Source organism: Hippoglossus stenolepis, chromosome 16 (assembly GCF_022539355.2).
Source record: "Hippoglossus stenolepis isolate QCI-W04-F060 chromosome 16, HSTE1.2, whole genome shotgun sequence".
NCBI lineage: Eukaryota > Metazoa > Chordata > Actinopteri > Pleuronectiformes > Pleuronectidae > Hippoglossus > Hippoglossus stenolepis.
The window spans coordinates 13,428,578-13,451,744 of record NC_061498.1 but is presented as its reverse complement, the minus strand read 5'-3'; the positions used below and the strand labels follow the sequence as shown (position 1 = coordinate 13,451,744).

Genomic DNA, 23,167 nt, shown 5'->3' with positions numbered 1-23,167 from the left:
AATATACATCACAAACTCCTGTATAAACTAAAAAGGACCATTTGTTTAAATGGGTAAAAACCTTTCTAAGTATATGTAGTATTCACATATTATGGCTGTTGTGACTTTATATTATTGCTTCAGTCATAGAGCTGAGCTTTGGTAAGATTCAGTAAAAAATAACGTTAGTAAAAACGACCAGTACCATTAAATCTCAGGTCAACAGTGACGTTTTGCTGCCCCCTAGTGTCACTTCCTGGTCTTGCTGTTAACACAAAGGAATCCAAAGAGGCGGAAGTCTACAGTTAAGGTTTGTTTAATTTTAAAACACAGCATTCAAGCTCAGAATCACCACAGGTTTTACATGTACACATTTTAGAGACAGCAAACAAGATGTACAAAATAAAAAATAAAAACTGATTACATCCCTAGTGATTTCTTTTTAACAGAAAAAATTGAAACCTATTTACCTTATTCACATTAATGAAGCAACACTTTGTGCTTGCTACAGATTCTAAAATGAAATAAAAAAAATCTACGAGCAAATCAAATAGAAACATTTTTTGAAATGTAAAATATTTTTTTTTAAGAAATTAAAAAGAAAAGTCCATTTCAGTACTTTTTTTGTTTTTCTTCATTTTGTAAATGTCCACGACCTGTACAACAGCTTTGAGTAACAAACAACAAATAGAATATGACCACTACGAAAAACACAAGGATTGCATCAGTGTAGTAAAAGTCTTACAGAGCATAAATGTAATGAGAAAAAAAAGTCAGGCTCGTTTTCTCGTTGGAGCTGTCATCGTTACAAACAGGCCTAAAGTAAAGACATTTAAAAAATAAAGATATTCAGAGTTTAAGAGTTGTGCTTCCATTTGTTGGCACAATCTCAAAAAAATACAAAATCACCTCTTGTACTGGTCACAAAAGCACATTGAAGAGAAAAGCGAGTTGAAGCATCGGAGGTACAAACATCTCGTTCCACGCGTAAAGGATCGTCATGCTTCAACAGGAACAGCTTCCAGTTTATATGAGAGAGCGGAGTCGTGGCAATTCCTTCACAGCGTCCACTTCGTTTTTCTACTGTTCGTATAAATGCTAAAACACATTTGTGAGACACTGGATTGACAATGCACAGGAGTTCCCTCTTCTTGAGAAGCTGGAATATGCAGACTTTCACCAGAATGTGCATTAAGACTTAATGATGGGACGAGTGGCTTCCTCTACCAGGCAGACTCAAGAATGTGTGATTGTACTTCCCGGCCATGTCGAGGGAAATGGAGCTTTACAACTTTTGAGAATTACAAGCAGTCTGGTGAAGAGGGGGCACCGCAAAACGATCTTAAAAAGTCTGGAGCAAGATTGAAGAAAGACATCACACACACTCCTCTGTATTCCAGCGCATCACCATCGTCGGTAAAAAGAGAAAAGAAAAAATTCTGCTTCCAGTAGTATAAAAACTTCTCTCCACTATTTAACTCATTTCATCTTTGTCCTTTTCAAATCCTCTGAGAGCGTCAAAGTTCACAGCTTCACGAGTTACAGTGTTGTCACTGCTTTGGAAAAGTGGCTTATAAATGTATTTTGTTGAAAAGCCACAGGAAATAACAGTGTCCCGAGAAGACAAAAAGACTTGTTGCGTGTTCGACGTGCAATACCGCAGGAAAACTGGTCCCAGACGTCAGATTTAAGACGAAACGCCAAAAACAAGCCCGTGTGCACATATGATATCAAACAGGAAAATAATGCAATTATCAGATTTGCATTTTAAGATCCACGAAACCTGAGCAACCGTGATGTTGCGCTGTGAAATTAATCTAACTACGCCAGTTCGGTATTTTGTTGAATGTGTAATAATGCAAGAAACGATATCTACTCCTCAGGTGGGAAGATCTCCAACGATTCCTCCCGTAATTACGTGTAAGGCATTTTCCTCCCTCTCCGACTGAGGGGGGGGCAGGGGGTACAGTTCTTTACAAAAACAACTAATAGTAATCAGTGTTAGTCAGTGAGCACTTCCAGAGTCCTCAACACGGCAAAGCCTTGTTAGATGTGACGCTGTACAATGTCATAATGTAAAGAGAAAAAAAAAAGGAGTGTAAACGTCAGTCCAGGCTCCGTCAAATCAGAGTGAGGATAATATCCCAGTAGGATGGTAGAAACTGGAGAGATGAGCTTTGATGTCACGTCCGTCACTTTTCACTTCAACCAATCAGCGAAAGCACATTTGGTTTTCCGTTTCAAGTCGAGTAAGAGAGTTAACGGTGGAGGAAAAACAGAAGGTGGAGCGGCTGAGTAAAAAAAAAAAGAAGAAAAACCCTGACTGATGCCAGTGCAGAAAGTCCAGCGTGGTCTAGGGCGCTGGAGGGTTGGTCGGCTCCGGTCGGCTGTTGGCCAGGTACTTCGCCCGCATGCTGGAGGTGTACTGTGGAGAAGAAACAGAAAATGACACATGGGAGCAAATGAGAATCACGATTTCACCCTTTATGGCTCAAAATGTGAGAAGAACAAGTGGAACACAAAAGGGTAAAAGTCATCCCTACAACATACAAAACACATTCTGTGTAGGATTTGAACTGAAACTGGTTTTGAAGCCTTTTTTAAAAAAAATGTATCCGTTGTAAAAAACAGACAAAATCTAAACTTAGCAGAGTAAGAAGAAAATCCATCAGGTAAATCAAACTCCCAAAGCTGCAGCGGAGGAACATATGAATATACAGATTGGACAAATGCATAACAGAGCACGATTTAACAGATCAGAGAAAATCCTACACAGATGAGCGTCCACACTGAGTCCAGAGAACTGGAATCTACAGGGATCAAGAACCATTCAAATACAGAGAGAACATCACAGCAACAGCTAAACAGGGGAAAGCAGAGAACAAGGAGTTGAGCTGAATAAATAAAACTCCAACCCTGGTTCCATCTATATCACTTTGTGGTTTTCGTCAACCTTCGTGCACATCGGCAGGGTCGCTCATTCGTTTACATTTAGGATGCACCCATGCATTTGTGGAATACAGGCGACACAAACACAAAAAGGCTGCATTTCAAACTCATGTGGAAAAAACCATGTTGGACTTTTCATGTGGAATTTATTCTCTCATGCTACGATCATCCTTCAGATCCACTTTATGCTTAGGGATGTTAAATATATTCCTCTGAATTTAACAACATGATTTACCTCAGATGTCAAAGTAAACGACGTCAGACGTTCACATGAAAGACAAGATGCTAATTCTCAACAGTCTCAATTTGTATAAACAGGAGTTTTCAAAGTTGAACACAGCGACTCCTCTCAGATGAAATCCAGACAACCAGGCCCCCTCCACTGCAACTTTAAATTAAATGCTTCGTCTACAAGTCACCAGTGAACTTCAGGGACTGTAGGATAGAGTTTAAGTTTTCCATTTAGTGTGTTAAAAATACGCTGAAGTAAACAATCTACCCTCTGATGTGCATATAAATATACTAGCACATTAACTCTGATACTGGAGTTAAAGTTGTCACACAGACTTTAAAGATGGAAGAGATGACAGCGCCTAAAAGTGAAGCGAAATCATCTTGATTGCCCCCTGGTGTTTGTCTTCAGTATGAGTCATAAATACTACCTCCTCCGTGTTAGTGGATGGGACATGGACCAAGATAAAAAGTCAAGGTCTAGGTAAAAGTTTTTACAAAGAGGATTTCTGTCTTTTTAGGTAGTTCTTAACAATTGGTTGCAATTGGTCGAGTGTGTGTATTGGCACGATCTCTGCCACGAGATTGTGGCTCCAAATTTTGTCACCAGCCCAAAATAGCAGCACTTGAATCCAGGATATTTTGGATTCGTTTTTTCACAGTGGGAGGAAGTGGAGATGCGTCGTCCATCTTTGTCATTGGTCTTTACATCTTTTGGTAAGATTTGGGATTTGGATTTTAAATCATGCTAGTAAATTATTTGAAAATATGTATCAAATCTGAGTGTTCAGAACTAAGACCGATTTTTGATGAAAAATGTGTAAACCTGGTGCTAATTAAAAGATTGTATTTGCCTCATGTGCATCACAATCACTACTACTGACTGTGATGTTAAACAGATTAAATCAGAGAAACAAACAATACTGAATCTCTCTTTGTTTTAGTGCTGCGGTGCACCCCCCTTGTTCCTTTGTTTCCGTGGCAGTATCTTTCCCTCAAATCTCCCCCCCTCACGGGAAGGCACGGCTTAGTTAGAAAACTGTATTTATAGTTATCTCACCAGATACAGTGCCAGTAAAGACACTAAGGAAAATAAGCAAGAAGAGATACAACCTGATGACTAATAAACCTTGTGAGTTCTTACAAAAACTCACTTTCAGTGGAATTCTCCCTATTACACAGAATCCTAAAAACAAAGCAGTTCCATGTAACCGGTGAAACGGCTTCATAACTTCACGATGACTCATTGTTGACTCATAGATAACAGTGAGCCACTGGGCAGAATTACAGCATCCCATGATCCTCCCAATACATCTGTGGTGCAAGGGGTGTGGGGAAACATGCAGCCCGGGGCCAAAAAACAAACATCAGGTGAGACACCAGGTGGGACAGGAGTCAGGACAGAGGGGGAGTGGGGGCATGGGTGATTCAGCAGCGCCTGGTGAGACCTGAGCAGAGGGTGAGTTAGAGCTGGGTGGGGTTTGGGAGGAGGAGCAGGTCAGCGGGTGGAGGGGACGGGCATGTTTTGTACCTGTTAGCATAGCAGACGAGGTTACCAAAACGATCTTGAACTCTCCGAAGGCTTTAACTGCCAGCAGTGACCGCTGTTACTGTCGGCGGCAGTCAAATACAACTGTATGGATTCGCAGGAAAAAAAAAAAACAACACGACAAGAAGAGAGTATAGAGATGTAACACAAAGCAGCGTCTAGGTCCAAGCAGACACACAGACACCAGGGAGAGCAGGATGTCTGGTAGAGGTTCAGGCCAGAGGTTGGGGGGCAGGAGGGAGAAACTGAATTTGGCTCGTTTGTAAATTCTCTAACATCATTCTAACATCTGCGAAACTGTGTCAACCTGTCAAAAACAGTTCTTGCACAACATAAAGAGACAGCTGCAGAGGATCAAACGCTCTGGACTTGGAAAGACAACACACTGTTCATCACTTGAACGTTCTTTGCCAACGACGTTTCTGTCCTCAGATTCTCATCAGACAAAGTTCATGTAGACAAACAGTGACTGAGAAAAACCACCAATCATAGGAGGTTGGCTGCTCGTCTGTACAAACTTTGCTTGATAAAGGTTTGAGTGATCAATTGGATGAGAACAAGTGAAGAGCAATGTGCACGATTCGTGTTCTTTCCAACTTGTGTCACGTAAAAGACAGACAACATGGTCACTTTACTGATCCATGTAGGGAAATTCATTTTTGTTTCACCGACCTCTTCCATAAAAAGGGTCAAGTTTAGCAAAGCTTCTTTTGATTTGTTCTTTAAATCCAACTCAAACATCTGCGTACACGCCATTTAGTTCCTCTGGTTCCATAGTTAGCTAGAATATTTTGTCCATCCATAAGGGCAGACAGATAGTCCCTGACTAAAAGCTGCCAAACGACCCAGAGGTGCTCCGACAGCCCTCGTGTTTATACAGGGAACATAACACTTACCGTGGGGGGAGGAGACTCTCGTCCAATCAGAGGCGTGTTTTCACAGCGAGAGTTCTGGAAGCTGGCGTTCTGAGCCCTGTTGAATCAAACACACAGCGAGATCAAACAACAACATGCACACAAGTACAGTGTCAAATCCCTACATGTTGCTTTACAGATGTGAAACAATATACTGTACATGAAACTCTACACGTCAGTTTTCAGCATTCCAAGAATGCCCCCGTCACTCTCCCTAACACTGGGCTTTGGGTTTCACAGCCACCAAGACTGGTGGGCAACAGCTGAATCTGCAGACCACTGCATCACTTTGTATAGAGAACTCGGGACGTATAAGCTGAATGTAGTCCGAACCTAAATAACAGGTGTGAAATGTGCCTCCGACCAGGGTCAAGACCAATGACATAAATCATCTGCAGTGTGAAAAACATTGCTTTTCTCCATTCAAACAGAGAGACTACTTCCCGCTGAACTGACAACTTGCAAACATCAGATGCACATCTGTCTTTAAACCAATCAATGTCAAGTGTCGGTAGACGGAGCCCACGTAGGTGATGACAACAAGACGTACGTATGTCATACAACATTCTTTAGTGAGCTCGATAAATTGCAATGTGAAACCAAAACTAACCAGATCAAATGTAAACAATGTAAGATGGGAACATTTGTATCAAAGACATTACTTTGTCTCAGACTTTCAGGTGTAAAAAATGCCTGAAGTAACATATATCTGTCTCCTTAAGCAGAACAAAACCACTTCTGCCTTTGTCTAAGTGATCCTCTCTGTTCAAATTCACAGTAGTGTGCAGCAGTGGCAACTTACATGTACTCTGTTACAGGTGCGTTGCTGACGGTGTGGGCGGCCGCAGGGATGGAGGTCTCACTGCCATAGCTGCTGCCACAGCTGTACAGGCTGGGCATGTGGACCCGGTACAGGTTATCATGGTTCTGCCTCCCTCCGTGGCTCGGAGACTCATCCTCACTGTCGTCCTCGCTCCTGCGAAACCAAAAAAACTTCAATAGCACCACCAGCAGAGGGAACCCCTGTGCTTACTGACGGACGACAAAAGGAGCATTAAAAATGCCACGTGGTGACGTTTTAGTGTTTATTCAACGTCACGTTTTGATTAAATTTCCCCACAGGGAGAGAAAACAGGTGGAATTTGTTGCTGTTTGAGGCAAAGAGGAGGCAACTTTCCACTGACCCTAATGGGACTGAACAAAGACTGTAAAAATAGACTCATGTAATTGGTTCAGTTTCTACAGGAAATTTTGTATCAGCACACTGATTGCATTTGTTTTCTGTCAGGCAGTGGCCTACTTCTGCAGTAATCATGTGATTCCACTTGCTTCTCTTCACACACAGAGGCTCAATAGTGTGTTTCCCATAATAATGTACAGAACAATGACACTGGCATTATGGAGCCTGTCTCCCTCTAGTGGCCAGGGCGTGCATAGGCTATTTCCTGCATACCAAACCTATGACATCATAGAATAACATCTTGTGCAGATTACAGCATATTTTCAATTAAATATGCATATCAGGAAAAAAAACACAGAGACAATATTGAACTGATTAATTAATTAATACTACTAATTCCCCCATCGTAAGGAGGGATCAGCTAATTACGTGGTGCTGCTGAGCCGACAGCTGTGCTCTCGTCGTAGCCATCCTGAAACCCTTATCTGCCGCTGATAGGACAAAGAAATCATTCTGATTTCACCCCTGCGCTGCTGCTGTGAGCGACACCAGCTCAGACGGTGGTTAGGATAGATTTAGGCCAACTCTGCACAATTAGAGGGGATAACGGGAAGTAATCTATTTGAGGAAGCAGCTGGAGCCTTCTGGACTTGTCGCAGTGGTAAACACATACAGGCTTTGAACAGCAAACAAACACACAAATATTCATGTTTTCTTGTCTGTGTAGAGCGAATTTCTTTGTCGGCTTCATTCTCGTACCATGTAAGGGTTCGAAAAAAATGCTGTGAAACCATAATTAATTGATGGGCTTATCCTCTTGAATTATTTCTGACTGTATACACAGTCCGCCACACAAAGTCAGCTTAAAAGCTTTTATGCAGCCTCCTCTGCGGCTGCGGGTTAAAGGGGATTGTGTACCGTATGAGTGCAGTGGATGCCTTACCTCTTGGTCCGCCAGGTGTGAGGCACACTGCAAACAATCGAGCTGAACATGAGAGCAGTGACGAAGGAGAAGAGCACGAGGTAGATGAGGCCTTCCAGTCCGTCGTAACACAGACCTGTCATGGCCTGGACATAGTCCTGAAACAAGCAGTGGCACAGATTTCATTATTGCATCCATACACAGATCAGTGTCATTTGAGTAGGAAAGAGCAAAAACAAAAATGCATTAAGAAAGAAAAACCCAGAGTTGCTGTTTTTAAAACTCAGCATGTGGATTGCAGGGTCTTTAAAATGCATCTGCTGGGATTTCTCATTTAAACTAGGTCAAACCAATGAGCTCACAGTTGGAAGACAGTGCAGTTTCACCCCGGTTTGGAAAGAAGCGCAACGCTCCACCTTATCATGACTGAGAATCTCCATTCTGCATGCGCGGCACAGCAGAAACGCATTTCGTATTCTACTGAAGATTCTACTCCCAATTTTTCAAGAAATAACAAACCCCGGCGTGATGAAAGGGCTGAATAGGGAGCAACATGAAAGAGCTCCAGTTGCACATGTGCACTTGGAATTTGGAAATCCCCAAGGCACAATCCTCCACAGCACAGCCATGGCCAAGTATTTATCATTCAGCTTGCTTCATAAACGAGGAACTGCCGGCATCAGTTGGGACAAGAACTCGCAGACAGGAAGGCAAATGTTATCTATGGTGACAGGTGTAGTCAACTGCACAAGTATGAAAGAGCGGCTGCCTCATACAACCAACCTGGACTACGAAGGTGTCACAACAAATCAATCCCCAGGTTCCCCCACCCCATCAAACACGGAGTGACCCTCCAGTCTTCTCTGGTAAGTCTTCTCCTCCCTGCTCACCATGTGCAGGCTGCGACAGTCCACCAGTGCAGTGAGCTGATGTAGGCTGATCTCCGTGGTGTTCAGTATCCCCTGAATCTGGTCCAAACTTTCCTGGAAGAGAACGAGGAAAACGAGCTCTATTGAAACAGGCTTAACTTGAAATGCACCTTCGGATACTTGAATGCGACGACTAAACATAATGACAATACTTGGGAGAATGAAAAGCATTCACTCGAACAACACTCACGGTCTAAGTATTACAGTAAAGCCATTTACAGACATGACATGTGCGCAGAATGGGGTCCGGAGTTTGCATTTGGGGTCTGGGTTGAACATGGAGGAAGCAGGACATAATGTATATATTCCACTGCAGAGATAATGTGTTTTTGTGGACAGTCACCAAAAGTTTCGGATCTCATTGTCTCTCTAAGTTGACATCTTTGTCTGCGGCTTCTACGTGCATGGCATCTCTTTTTCATCCTTAGATATCTGTATTCTTCTTGTTTATTTTTCAGTTTTGCGTCTGACGTTAGGGGGCTGGCAGGAGAGACAGTCTCACAAACAGTCCCTCTGGATAATTTCAGGGGATTATCCATGTCTGAAAGCAGATTAAATGGCAGTTTCCTACTGCTGCTTATTAAAAGTTTAAACAGTCAAGAATGAGATAACGATTGGAAAAACTGGAAAACAGAAGCAGGCGAACAGTGATTAATTCACAGATTATTGATTCTACACGTGTTTCTCAGGGATCTGTCTTTCATTATTATACAACAGGACACGTCAGCTCCAGCGGAAACAAACAGATTTCCATGTGTGATACTTATCAATCTCTCTGTTTCAGCAGAAATTATGTCTGATTATCTGATAGAAGCGTTTCCACAGCATCAGCACATTTCTCTGTGTGGGTATGTGAAGTGAAATATGCCTCTCTCTATTCCCAATGTCAGCTCTCATTTGTGCCTCCGTCAACACAGTGCAAGGACCAGCGCTGGACAATACCACAGCGCTGCATTGACAAGGGGCCAGTGAAAGCCTAATGCAGCTAAATGGACATAATGCATGTCCCAGGTGGGCTGTCAGCAGATCTGTATGTGGACAGGTGCACTTCACTTCTCTGCAGGTCAGTGGTTTGGGCCCCTTCACTGGGTTATTCATCACAATGGTACAATAGTGAAGGGACAGCTTGTGGCGTGGGGGTGGGAGGGGAGGGGGTTGCAGATACCCTGTAATGTGCCATTTCTAGTAGAGTGTATTGATTCTGGGGCTGGAAACATACCTTAGTTTGTTTGTATTCTCCGGTGGCGGAGCGCAGCAGCTCGGACACATCGTCCTGCATCTCCACTAATGCTTTGTGACTGCCTGAGAGCTTCTGAAATGAAGAATAAATAATAATATAGCAGCGCAGCTCTACACTGTTTTTCATTTTTTATCACTACCAAGAGCCTTCAGCTGCCGTCTCTCTTTGTAGTCAAGTGGAGATCTCGAGGAGGCATGCCGACAGTTTATAGACCGGAGCTGAAAGACTTCGTATATATAGCTTCTTTTTGTGCACTAACAATAGATGCCTCGGCTTCAGCGGCACTCAAAAGTTTTGATTTATTCATGCAGCTTAAAAGATAAAATGTAGGTACTCCATTAAAGTAACAAACATATAGTGCAACTCTACTTTAATATAAACATCACTAACATAGCAGGCACGTGCTTCAGCACAGACTCACTGCTCTGCACCACTTTTCCTTGTGGAAGAATGGGAAGTATTGTACTGTCACACAAGGAAAAAAAGTCCTTCTTTGAGGCAATGGAAGTGACTCAATGTGCCCACTTGGATTCTCATCAGTTACAAGGTCATGCATCATGCAGTAAATATGTCTGTAATATTGTGTCTGCTTAGATTAGAGTATTATGAGCATCATATTGATGTTCAAGCTATTAGCCCGACGTAATCTTATAACTGTAAAAAGAGAAAACTGGTTTCACATGTTATGGAATATATGAAACAAACCTGCTGGAATGGATTGTTCTTTTCCAGATTGCAACTAAGGTAGTACTGCAGGATTTCTGTGAGTGAGAGGACAGTAAGAACAGAACAGAATGAATTAGCAAAGCCACATAAAAACACACGCAAGGCTGCAACTAACAATTGTTTTAAATCAAATAATCTGCTCAATGTTTTGTACAAAATAAAACCTCAAAGAAATTTGCCCTAAAATCATATATAACCCAGACAAGCAGCAAATAGAGGCTGGAACAAATGCACATCTGGAAAATGTTCCTTCAATAAAGACATATCAATTACTATATCAACCTTTTTCAAGTCATTTTCTGTACAATGTCTAAGTGATTAATGGACCAATCGTTTCAGCTCCACCTCGGGTTTTGGTCTCCACCATCTCCTGAGGAAAATATCTGTGTCTATAGCTGCTAAATGCTCGACCAGCTAGTTGCTACCTTTGTCTGAGCAGGGAGTATAAGTCAGTAAGTTAAATTATGATCTGAAACTAACTAGAAAGCTCTGTAAAGCTGAGGGGGAGCTGCAGATTCGGGTCATAATGTTCTGTTTATTGCTGTAATAAAAAAAACATAATTTTGTATATTAATTCTGCACTGTGCTTCAGCTATTTATGTTGTGTTCTAGGAAAGAGGCCAAGAGAAATGTTCCCATTTTATTTTCTACTTCTGTCTTGTCGTGTTGCCTGCTGCAGCGTCAGAGCATGACTGCTGCTGTAACTGTGCACCCGCTGAGCTAATCCTGAGCTCGGAGGGGAAATGTTCCAAGAAAATAAAGTTCAAAAGGTGCTGTAACAGTATGAATGAATTAATGTGTTTTTCGCAGGGACAACAGAACATGCAGCAATGGAGAGGCTCGGGCTAAACCCTCACTTACTGCACCAAGACTCCTGCGAAACACCACAAAGAGCGGTTACGTCATCTCTGGAGGAATTGTTAAGTAACAACAAGACCGAACGTGTGTGCTGTTCACAGTAAACTAGGAACCAAAGCAAGGTTTTTGGACTTTCACACGCTAATACCGTCCGCTTAAAGTATTTCTCCTAAAGCACAGCAGTGTGTAGGAGTTGATGAGCAATCATTTATATGTGTGACTAAAAAGCTGTACAGCAGTATCCTCACACACACACACACACACACACAACTGCTGTATCAGGAGCTTGTTTCCCACACAGCTGAGCATGAGAGGAGAATTTCCGGTGCAGGAAAGTACATATAAAGCCAGCTGCTGTCGGTCCAGCTCTTATACGTCCGCCCACACATGTTAATGTCAGGAAGAGCAGATTTCCTGGAGTCTGACTTCCGGTAAAGGATGGAAATAATTGATGCCTCGTCATGGGGCTTGGGTTAGCTTTTGTGCCACTTGGTGTCAATTCTATTAGTTTTCTGCCACTGTTCCCTGAAGCAGAAAATGAAGAATGTGTTCTGCTTATGACTAAGGGATGAAACCACAAGACTTCAGCTACCAGGCAGTGAACAAGACCAGGGGGGGCTCTTCTGTTTAACAATCAGATTGATCATGGCCATGGTCACACGGGATCTTGCTTATTGGACAGAGATTTGGCAGCACATTACCCCAGCAGGTTAAACGTTTGGGCTGGATTAAAGAGCAAAAACAAATCTGGTTCTGGAACGTCACATAAATCGCTCGGAGAATTTCGTTATCAAAAGGTTTTAAAAGCACAAGGAACTGCTGGCACCAAATGTAAACTAAACTGGAAAAGCACATGTAGAGGGAGACCGGCCTCTGAATAAAGACTTCAAGATAGTTGTTGTTAAGACAGTTATTATTTCAATTTAAGTTCTATGTCTTGGTAAATAGCTGCATCATTTTTCAGAGATGCAGCTTAAGACTTTCACAAACAACCAGAGGGGAGAAATACAAAAGACTGACTCACACTCTTTTTGTTTGTTAAGACCATGTGTCTTATACACAAAGAGGAGAAATGAGCGGAATGAAAACAAATATTAATGAGGGTTGTTGAAATGTGGGGATCTTAATAAACTGGTAAAAATCTTTATTAGAGTCCAAATTCATACATTGAGCTAAATAAAGATGTATTTGAATTGCTAACTAGTTAACATGTGTTTCAGAGAATACCACTGCATGAAGCAGCCCCAGGGCAAAAGTTTTAATTTCTGCTGAATAATACACTGCATGGAATGAGTTGGTGCTCATGGATCAGAGGATTTACAGCTGATGTCCTGACTTCTGCCCACAAGCTTGGACTGTGCAGTCAGAACTCACCATATTTTAGCAGAAGAGGAGTAAAGGACAAATTCTGAAGATGTGCGATTTTTCCATTAACTGAAGAGGGATGCAGGAAATTTACTGTCTCTGATCCTCCCCCTCTGCCCCTCTTATCTCCCTAATACACTCTGTTTCACACACACAAGACCGAGGCACACTGTTTTCCCTCTTACGCGCATCCCATCATGGGACAGATTGGACAATTACTAAAATGAGACGCCACAGAGAGGCTCCTATTCTGTTTAAAAGGGCAGCCTATTGCTCTCTTAACCCTGCTGCAGTAAATTTAGAGGCTCTTTATGGGCTGTGGACAAGACCAAGCCCCACTCTTTACAGCAATGTCGTCTCACTGCTGCACAATAACAACCTCTTCAATTAGAGAGGAGAAATATTCATCGTTTGAAGAGCTGACTGAATGAATAATGAAACCCTCTCTTTACAGCACACCCATGAATGCCACTTATGTTTGTTATTCATACCTTTATTGACGACCTTGTACTGGTCGGCCACTTTTGTGACATACGTGTCAGGAGCGACACAGAAGTCACTCGAGGTCTAGGAAAACAAAGACAGTTTTTTACACGTTTACAACAACAAAGTGAAACAGCATCACAGACACATTAAACTCACTGTCATCGTTGATGTAATGTAAGGAAATGTTCACAGCTTTAATCACTGTTTTATCTGTGTCTCAACTAAACTAAGCTCATCTGAATGTGAGGTGTGATTCATCTTCAAAAGGAGGAAAATCCTCCACATGAAAATGTAATGTAAATTCAAAAACATTTTTCTTCCTCCTGGGGAATATACAGAAAAATGCCTGTTTGAATGAAACCATAAATAAACATTATGCAAATCTCATGGATTTATGCTGCTGTAGTCCAAGAACAAAAGGCTGCAATGTTAGTGCTACAGAGCTAATTCCACAAATTTTGCTTGTGATCACAGGTTTTAATCACCATCTATAGACTTGAGTATTTTTTGAAAATTTTGAGTCACCTAAAAGATTCCCCTTCACCATAAAACAATGTGTTAAGTTAACACTAATGTGTTATTACTACAAATAAAGGGGTTTTAACAAAAACAGGCGCTGACTTACATCATGAGGGTATTTCAGTGCATATTTTAGCTGTGTCAACACTGCTCAACTAATTAAGTGAAAAAAAATTCCCCTCCAAGGCCAAATTTTGTAATCATTGGCTTTGTTCTCCAATTATATGCAATGAACTGTGCTGTTCTACCTGGAAAACAGCATTACGCTTGGATGGGGACACTTACCGCCGAGACGGCTAATTCCATCCCCAAGGAGACCCAGCTGATAACCAGAGCCACTACGCCAAACAAGCACACCCTGGGGAGACCGAGAGGAGGTTTGAAGTGTAAGCATCTTTAACATTGTGGGTTATATGTACATCGACAATCAAATACGCTGTGGAAGGAGATATGGTTAAGCTAATTAAGGTGGTTTCAGCATAGTGTTTGTTATTAGACGAGCGATTCATTGAAAGTAAAGACACTGAATTAATATCCATCCATTAATATCCAGTGATTTAGTTGATTTATCGATTAGTTAATTCATTTTCTGTTAATTAACTGAACGATTAAACAACTGTGACGTTTTCACTATTTTTCTAAATTTGTTTAGGCCAATCAATTCATCCATTTATTGAGGAAAATAATGATGCTGATTAAGCGATATTGGAACAAATTGTAAATCTAAAGGAAGAACAGGAGGAGAGGCACAGATAGAAGCTGTGTAGTCTCATAAAGAGGCTTACATTAATTGTTGTGTACAGCAATTGCCATCGACTCAGTGACAAGAGCAAAAATCATTTCCCAGGGCAGGATCATTTTCCCTTTAGAGCTCCTGTGGCCGTGATCTCGTGATTAGACTCACCCTATAAGCGTTCCCTTGGAGTTGCGAATGAGGCCAAACAGCACCAGGAGGCAGATGAGGACGTCGAACAGTAGCAGGCTTATGTAGCCCAGCCACCTGTGAAGACCAATGTCATTAACAACACATGGCTGAGGGCAGCACAGCTAAACATCTCTCAACAGAGCATAAGCTTGTTAATGTTGTTCAAAACAGTCAGAGTTTGACACCACAAAATGGGTTTTGCTGTGTTAATGCATTACATTAAGATAACACATCATTGATCCCCAGGAGAAAATGCACAGATTAAGTTGGACAGGTTACCTCAATTTGGCATTCATAAAGTGCATCTCATGTCATTTCCACTTTGAATTACTGCCTAAGCCACTTGCATATTTATAGTTGTAAGCGTACATGTCGACAAACGTGTTACAGCCCAGAGGGGCTGCCACGACATGGTCTTCAACATTTTCTAACAAACTGGGAAACTCGATGCAGACTTAAGATTCTTGGTGAGTTACTTGTCTGTGCTCGTCTCTTCTCCCCACATCGGATTCACTCAGACATCATAATGCAGAAACATATCCCACAGAGCAGCGTCAGACGCCACAGTCTCACCAGGGAGAAGATGGACTAACTTTCAACAACATATGCAAGATGAGTGGCGGCCACTGTCTTTGCAGGGATGTGAATTATTAATAGGAGCATGTGTCTCCATAGAAAAATTAATGAAGAGATGCAGCATGCTCTGTATTCAATGCTCATATGATTATTAACAATGCTGCTGCTGCTACTACTCCCAACGCAAGAGCTACATACAAGTTTGTTGTACTAATCTGCATGACCCTGTTTGTTCACTATAGCAGACCTACCTGTACCAATCATACAGCTCAATGTTGACGGCCAGCTCCTCCAAGGAGATGTTAGTGTTGTCCCAGAAGGGAATCTCCACCATCTGTTTCACCAGCTCGTCCAGCTGGCCTTGCAGCTTTTGGACGATGGACAGGTAGTCCGCGTGCCCCGCATACTGGCCCTCAAGCTGCTGCAGATTGTCTTCTACGGTTTGGTTCAATGAGGATGTACTGTCATATACCTATAATCATCACACACACAAAGAAACGTTGCGATTGAGCACAGAGAGGAAAAGGGGATTCACTACAGAGCTTTGGTGGTAGAGGAAACCAGGACCGCTCATGGCAGTGGGACGATGAATTATTAAACACGCTGGTATAATTTGTGCCATCGGGCCTTACCAGCTTCTGCACTCCAACGATTGTGCGGTTAGCATGGCGCAGGGAATACGTCAGCCGATTCACTCCATCACAAGTCTCGCCGTTCCCATAGAAACCGACAGCAATGCCAGCGCTGAGGGGAGACAAAAGGAAGGGAGGGGAGACAGGGTGGTGAGGAGGAGGGATTAGCTAAAAAGGACACAGAGCGGAGACAGAGATGAGAGCGAGCGAGGGGGACAGCGAGGCGGCCAGCGAAGCGTGTGAACTCTACATTAACCCTGTCGGCTCAGACCCCAGTCAACAGGCTCCATTCAGCTGCAGCAGAAAGACTCCATACAGAACCATGGAAACACAGAGGAATGGACCAGCTATGCCCCAAACCCCGCACTACGGCTGACAAAGGCTGCACTGAGGCAGGAGATCAGCTCCCATTTGCACAGACAGGCCTCAGGTTGCAGGAAAACAGTTCTGGCGACTGCACAGGAAACAGTTTCTATAGGCATATAAACATGAAAAATATTCGCACAATACTATAAACAATTCTGACAATTTATTTGCCGCTATTCACAGTAATGTTGCTTGGTGTGTGAAAATAAACTCCCTTGCTGTGCTCTGAGAAACAATTTGAAGACAGAAGGCTCAGTGACGATATCGCTTCCTGTTGTGCAGCTGTTGGTCTCTTTTGCTATGGTCCATCTGAAGCCAGAGTGGATTCTATCAAGTGGGAAGATGATAAGTGAATCATTCCAACAGCGTTCAGCCAGCCATCAGTGGGTTTCCCCTTCCTGGACGGCTGCTAATCTCTTCCTCTGTCACACTCTGCTGTGCGAAGAACAGGAGCAGGGTCACACCAAAAATAAAAACCAAGCTCCCTGCTGAGAAGTGAACCTGTGGAAACTACACTGTTCATTCTCTATCGTAGAAAATAAGAACGAAAAAACAGAAAAGCACTTGCAGATATTCCTAATATCTTTAAAAGAGGTGCAGAGCTTTGACACTGTCAAAGAACGAAAGCAAAACAGAGTTGTCTGATCTATCAAACTTCGTTTTACTTGCTTTTACGAGAAAACATTTGTGCGTGGGTACGAGCGCACACACACACTCTGAGATACAGAGATTGTGATGCAGTTCATGTACTCATCAGGTCCCTGAGCTCTTTGTGCTTCCCTGAATCACCCGTGATGGCTCTCCGGTGGCCCATCAACAGGAGGGGGAAAACAGGAAGCAAATGCAGTGTTCAAGGAGTGAAAGCATGTCCAGATGGTTCAGTTCTCACAATACCGTCTTCAAAAAAAAAAAATCCTAACAATGAAGCCAATGTATACGACACATTCCCTCAGTTGTATTAATTCAAGTTTTCTTTAAAAACAATGAGATATTTTTAAACTTTCGTCTGGGTGTTAGTTCTACCTGAGATGCTTCAGATTGTGGTCATAATTACGTCATCTGCATTTCTGATAAGAAGCTGTTTAACTGAAATGTGATTTCATTTGACCTCAGATCATCTTTTGCGGTGAAACTTTGTCTTTTTCCAACTTCTCATGTGGTCTCTTTATGTAATAACACAGAAGACACTGAACATAATTACAAGAGTTGGGTGGTTTTCTGTGTCTTGAGGATACAGAGCGGCAGACTGTTCTCAGGCTGGTTGTCTCTGAATCTGTAGCTTTTTGCAGCCGACCACAAAATGTAAACACTCTGCAAAGATTATCAGTCGTCGGCGGATGCCATGCCTCTTCCTGTATCTTTGTCTGTGGGTGTGTGAATGTAAAGTAGCAGTCACAAACAAAGAGAACTGGTGAATGCCACGCGCAGAAAATGCAGACAATATGAGATCTGGTTGCCTTCTTCTTTTCTTGTCATTCCATCTAGCTCTCCTCTCCTGCCACTCTGCTGTCAAACCCAAACACTCATCAGGAAATTCAGACTCTGAAAACCGCACCATATTTAGGGATGGTAGTTAGGGGCGGCTTTGACTCAGGAGGTAGGGCAGGTCATCCACTAACCGCAAGGTCAGTGGTTAAATCCCTGGCTAATCCATTCTGAGTACAAGATTGCCGCTGTACGAGTGACGTGTGAGAGAGAAAGTGCTGCACATACTGTATATGCACTGCATGAATGTGAGAGTGAGTGTGATTGGCACTTTGTAGAGCACTTTGAAAGACTACAAAAAACATATTTAAATACAGACTATTGACCATATTAGATTTAGTCAATTTCAGGATTTAAAGAATTATGACCCTGTGTTAAATGAACAACATAAATAACTTTTCTTGAGGATCAAAAACACACTGCTCCCCAGTGTCATCCCACAGTTACACTCACCTGCAGACAAGTGTTGCGATGATAACACACCAGGCCGTGCAGCAGCAGTCTGCCTTGGGCTGCTCAACATTTCTGTTTCGCCGGCAGCACAGCCAGATGGAGTAGAAGAGCAGAAACAGGAGGTCCAGGGCCAGACAGGCGAGCGCCACACCTCCCAATAACAGGATGGACTGATGGGACAGAAGAAGAGCATGATGGAAAATTCACTGCAATGTCAATAACAGTGAGGTTAATGGCCTCCCCAAGTTTCCCACAGAGAATCATCACACAATTAGCTCGAAGAACTAAAACATGTTGCCTCACGTGCTTAACATTTGTCTTCTTCGCTGTGTGAGACGTTGTTAATGTGTGTGCATCTGTTACGGCCGTAACTTTAATAATAAATACTGTGCGACAAAGGCACTTACTACAGTTGTCTTACCCATTATCCTAAATAAAACAGAAGTTATGCTATGTATGCAAGTACCCAGGAACACGCACTATAATTTGGAGAACAAAAATATATTAGATAGGATTTAATCATTCCCTGTGATATTAAAAGAAAATTAAAGGCGGCTTTTGATTTTGAGTACAAAAGTGGTACAGAAGAGCCTGCTCATTTCAGCAAAGTAATACAAGGATAATTGTGGACTTGATCTAGACACAACTGAAAATAACCACAATGAAAGGCTTCTTTTAAGTGAATCAGGATTACAAAAAACGCTGGGTGCAAAAATTAAAGAGACGAATGCTCCCAGAAAAACCAGACTGGTACACGTAAGCGTTTTCTTCATCACTCAACACAATGGTTAGAGTTTCAAAGTGAGCAGTAGAGAAATATACAGGGAAGGTTAACAGCAGCTCTTCCTATGTAGGTCAACAGAGGGGTGTGTTCACTGTAAACTCCTGAGGATTCTGGGCTGGTGCAGTTTTCCATCCTGCCACTTTTGTTTTGGGAAAAATCTATTGTTGTTCTATGTGCTTGATTTTGTCTCAACAAAGAATGTGTAACACAATGACTATGATTCAAAGCTGGTATACAGTAATTGTATTTGTCTGCTTGAACTGGGATGATGTTTAGGATGGCTGCTACAGATGATCTTGATATTTTGTTTATCTGATTGGTTTCTGAGATTTCTAGGTCGACGGACGGAGGCACCTGAGGCAGTGGTTTGACAACACTGTTATCGTCAGTGAACAACTGAAGAAAAGCATAAAGTCTGGGCAACGCAATACTTTCCGTGTGCCAATCTTGTTTAACGTCGACAGAGATGCAGACCGCACAGACTCATCCGACACAAATGCCATTGAGTGACTCAGCTCCTGCATGTTGCTCTGCTTAGTTCGGCTGAAAAGGGTTCACTGAGTGCAACAGCACCACAGGAGGAAGAGCCTATGCTCCTATTCCGTGTTACTTCTGGTGCATCACTTCCACACATCATCTGTGCATCATAATGACGGAGCACCGCTCACGGTTCAGCCATCTGGACATGTCGAGACTTCCCCTGAAGCCTCAGTGAGAGCACTGCATCGACAATAATAAACAGCTTGTCATCGCAGTTGGCTGATAATTATGGTTTATTGAGGCAGCCTAATGATGACCTCTTTTACGTTGCGAATAAATGTGTCAGGGAAGTGAGAAAATGCGCTTTATTTCCTGCATTAGTGGCTTGTCGTAATGCAATGTGCAATATGGTTTAATCTAACACATTCAGTTTCCCGTGAATAACCACATTTTAACAGTGGTGTTGTTTGTACTCAGCTTCTGCACACACACACCCCAAAACGTCAATGAACCCTTCCTGTGTTCTACAAGGAAAAGGCTCCCAATCATAGGCAACAGCAAGCAGATACAATGATGTTTTTTCAGCAAATAGACTCCAGTGAAAACATCAGGTTAAGAATACAGTTCATTAAAATGCTCTTTTTGTTTTGAACAGCGCCCTTCCGTCCAAGCATCCACCAAATAGTGAATCAATTAAATAAAGGACTTTTATCGATGCAACCACTTGAATTACTTTCATTTTAAATCACAAATGTATATACAAGCACCACACATGACCACAGCTTGAGGCCGTGCATGTTCTTCTTCTTTAGCATTTCTCATGAACTGACGGGTTTCACTTCTGGTTTTTCTGAATCACGAAAGGGGAACAGCGTCGGAACTTGCTAAAACTGGGAAAAAAAACTCTCTGGCAGTTTTTCAACTTCTGTTAAAAGCCTCCCTCAATCTATTCTGATTCACCCTGCCCTCAGCAGTCTCTCCAAAACACACACACATTAACCTCTCTTTCTCAAGAGTCTTTTAAAAAACCTCGACACCATGAGAGGATTTGGCAATGACACGTTTCCAAAAATGAACAGCATACACAATGTTCATTAGTAAATAAACTTAAGATAATTATTAATTTAGGATTAGACAATGCTAGTACATTATTAGCTCTTTATTATGAGCATGACAAACAAAAAACATCCCACCTTACCAGACAAGGGATTAAGTTGAACTGAACAGTTGAGTCAGCTGTTTCAACAGAATTTAAGTAGTATTACCCGACTTCTTTATGACGTGGCTTTAACAGATGTTAAAACGATTTATTTGCTGAGCATTAAAAGAAGGTAATGTTATCTTAACCTAATGCTGACACAGATAATAATTTTCAGTTTTATTTGCATACACAATCTCTGCACTGAGAGGCGTAGACTGCAAACCAACCGCAGATTCACGGAAACAAACTGCATCAGGATGAGTAAGAGCTACCGTCATGGAAAACAATCAATCACTGGGTGAGTCTGTGTCAATCATCACACTCTGGCACTTTTACAGATCTTAATGAAATTTGGCAAGCTGATTTGGTCATTTAAGAAACCTATGACACCGAAATATAGATATAGATACGGGCTAACAAAGTTTTTTTTCATATTGGCGATAACATGCTGTTAAGATAAATATGGAGCTGGAAAATAGCTTCAAAGTGATATGACGACCATTGACTTTAAGGAGGATATGGCCAGTCACTCCCCCCCCCAAAGGTTCAAACTTCCTTAGCCAATGTCCCTTAATTAGGATCAGAGACGCATTCATTTCCGGTTCCTTGGTTTCTCATATGATCAAATCAACAAGGCAAATGTCATCAACATCTGTGACGGTGCCGCCCAAAAGTGTGAGGACCTGACACGGAATGACCCCACTGCAATAAGCAAACCAAATATCACTTGACCTAAATTCAGAGACTCTCTTTAATATTAACCATGTGGGCAACTGCTTCCTGAGCTCCCCTCCCCCCCAGTCTTAGCTTTTCTCCAGGCTGTGTAGTCGCCTTACCACCAGTTTAACCACTTTAATCTGAGAACATAAGGCAGTATTTTTTTTTAATGGAAAGGCACTTAACTGTCTAAAAGCCCAGTATGTGGTATATACGAAACTCTGCTTATTGACTGATTGCATCTTAAGGAAAATAACAGGTCTCAACTTGGCTCACGCCGCACAATGGCAGCTGACTGGCCTGTGGCAGAGGTCAGGACACGGATAGAACAGCCACACACAGATGGTGACATGGATCAAAAGGTGAAGGGGGACAACAGGTGGGAACAGGTCCTGGCCTCACGGGGAAAACTGATCATGCATCCACACCATCACCATCACACCCTGCACCTTGAGTCGGACGGTGAAACTGATATAATGAAACAAACAAAGCAGTAACAGTGGGTGGGTGTCTGCAGGCTGCCTGGGGAACCACAGCATCTAGGATCGGCCGGTGTGGGGTCAGCTTACCTGTTGATATGTCCAGTCGTCCGGTTGGAAATCGCCGCTGGTTTGCTCGAACCTGAGGTTGAAATGTGGAAGCCTGTGGAGCAGTTTCACCCACCATGGTGGAGAGTAGCTGACCACTGCAGCCATGACGAGTGAGTGTCAATGAGACTTTACAAGCAAAGGATGCGGGAGAGTCCACCTCATAAAGTCTGTCTGCATCCGGGATGAGAAGAGGACAACATAAACATTAAAGCACAAGAAACTAGCTCGAGGTAAAAAAACACCCCATGAAATCTGGGGTGTTTTCCTAAAAAAGTGAAAGTAAATTATTCAACTAAATTGCAACAAATACCCAAAGTAAAAGCTGCACAACTGTTTGCTAACATGACACCAGCTAGTAGTTAGCTCTAAACCCAGCGACCCGAGGCTTAGCCAAGCTAGTTAGCTTGTTAACCAGTAAACTTGATGTAGAGATGTGTCACCACCAGTAAGGACGTGGCTGTAATGTTAGCCGTGAAACCCGTTACTGCCGGGCTCCATTTAAGATGTGGTTGAATAAATAATCCGACATTAAAGCCGGTTACACGTACCGGGGTGTAGTTAGCATTAACTCCGCTAACGTTAGCCGGTGTAGCCGCTGGTTAGTTGTGTCCGCCGCGGCTCGTACAAGCAGAAGTCTCTTTTGTTCCTCCGGACATTCTGCAGCTCTCTCCGAGGTTTGTTTACGTTTACATCCTGTTTTGAGTTTCTTTGTTTGTTAGCATGTAATCCCTCAGTCCGTGTGCTGCAGAGTCTCGGTCCACGTCCGCAGCTCAAAGACGCCGCTCCGAGTTAAACCTTCATCCAGGTCCAAGTGCAGCGCAGGGGAGAGACTGTGGAACCAACGCGGCGGCGGCTGCTCACGACGTTAAGCCCGCAGGCAGTGAGCTCTGCCCGGCCTCGCTCAGCCCACCTCACCGGCACATACACAACACGGCAGCGCCACCCAGAGGCGACCCAGTGATCGTCAGGCAGAGTTGAAAATGTTGCTGCTGCTCTTCGACTGCAACTGTGAGAAATAAGTGGTGAACATAGAGTGGATTAACCCGAGGGGCCATTTTATGACCCCTTACCATACATGGACCTTTATTATCTCAAGGCACATATAAACTAA

The 23,167-nt window shown here is 42.7% G+C and overlaps 1 protein-coding gene across 2 annotated transcripts; it reads right to left on the bottom strand.

Moving 5' to 3' along the window:
- Positions 1-279: 279 nt before the first annotated feature.
- ttyh3a (tweety family member 3a) lies at positions 280-22,976 on the bottom strand. 2 transcript variants are annotated; one of them, XM_035179794.2, is made up of 16 exons: positions 22,605-22,976; positions 22,036-22,227; positions 18,285-18,454; positions 15,981-16,092; positions 15,600-15,820; positions 14,752-14,847; positions 14,133-14,205; positions 13,334-13,409; positions 10,599-10,654; positions 9,873-9,965; positions 8,615-8,707; positions 7,746-7,882; positions 6,425-6,598; positions 5,605-5,680; positions 4,691-4,792; positions 280-2,404 (listed from the first exon to the last, which is right to left on the bottom strand). In XM_035179794.2, the coding sequence occupies exons 2-15, from the start codon at positions 22,159-22,161 to the stop codon at positions 4,712-4,714; spliced, it is 1,584 nt and encodes a 527-aa protein (XP_035035685.1). In that variant the 5' UTR covers positions 22,162-22,227; positions 22,605-22,976; the 3' UTR covers positions 280-2,404; positions 4,691-4,711. The 2 variants fall into 2 exon arrangements, with proteins under 2 accessions (XP_035035685.1, XP_035035686.1); XM_035179795.2 differs by lacking the exon at positions 4,691-4,792 and having other exon boundaries at positions 22,605-22,974.
- Between the last annotated feature and the right edge of the window lie 191 nt (positions 22,977-23,167).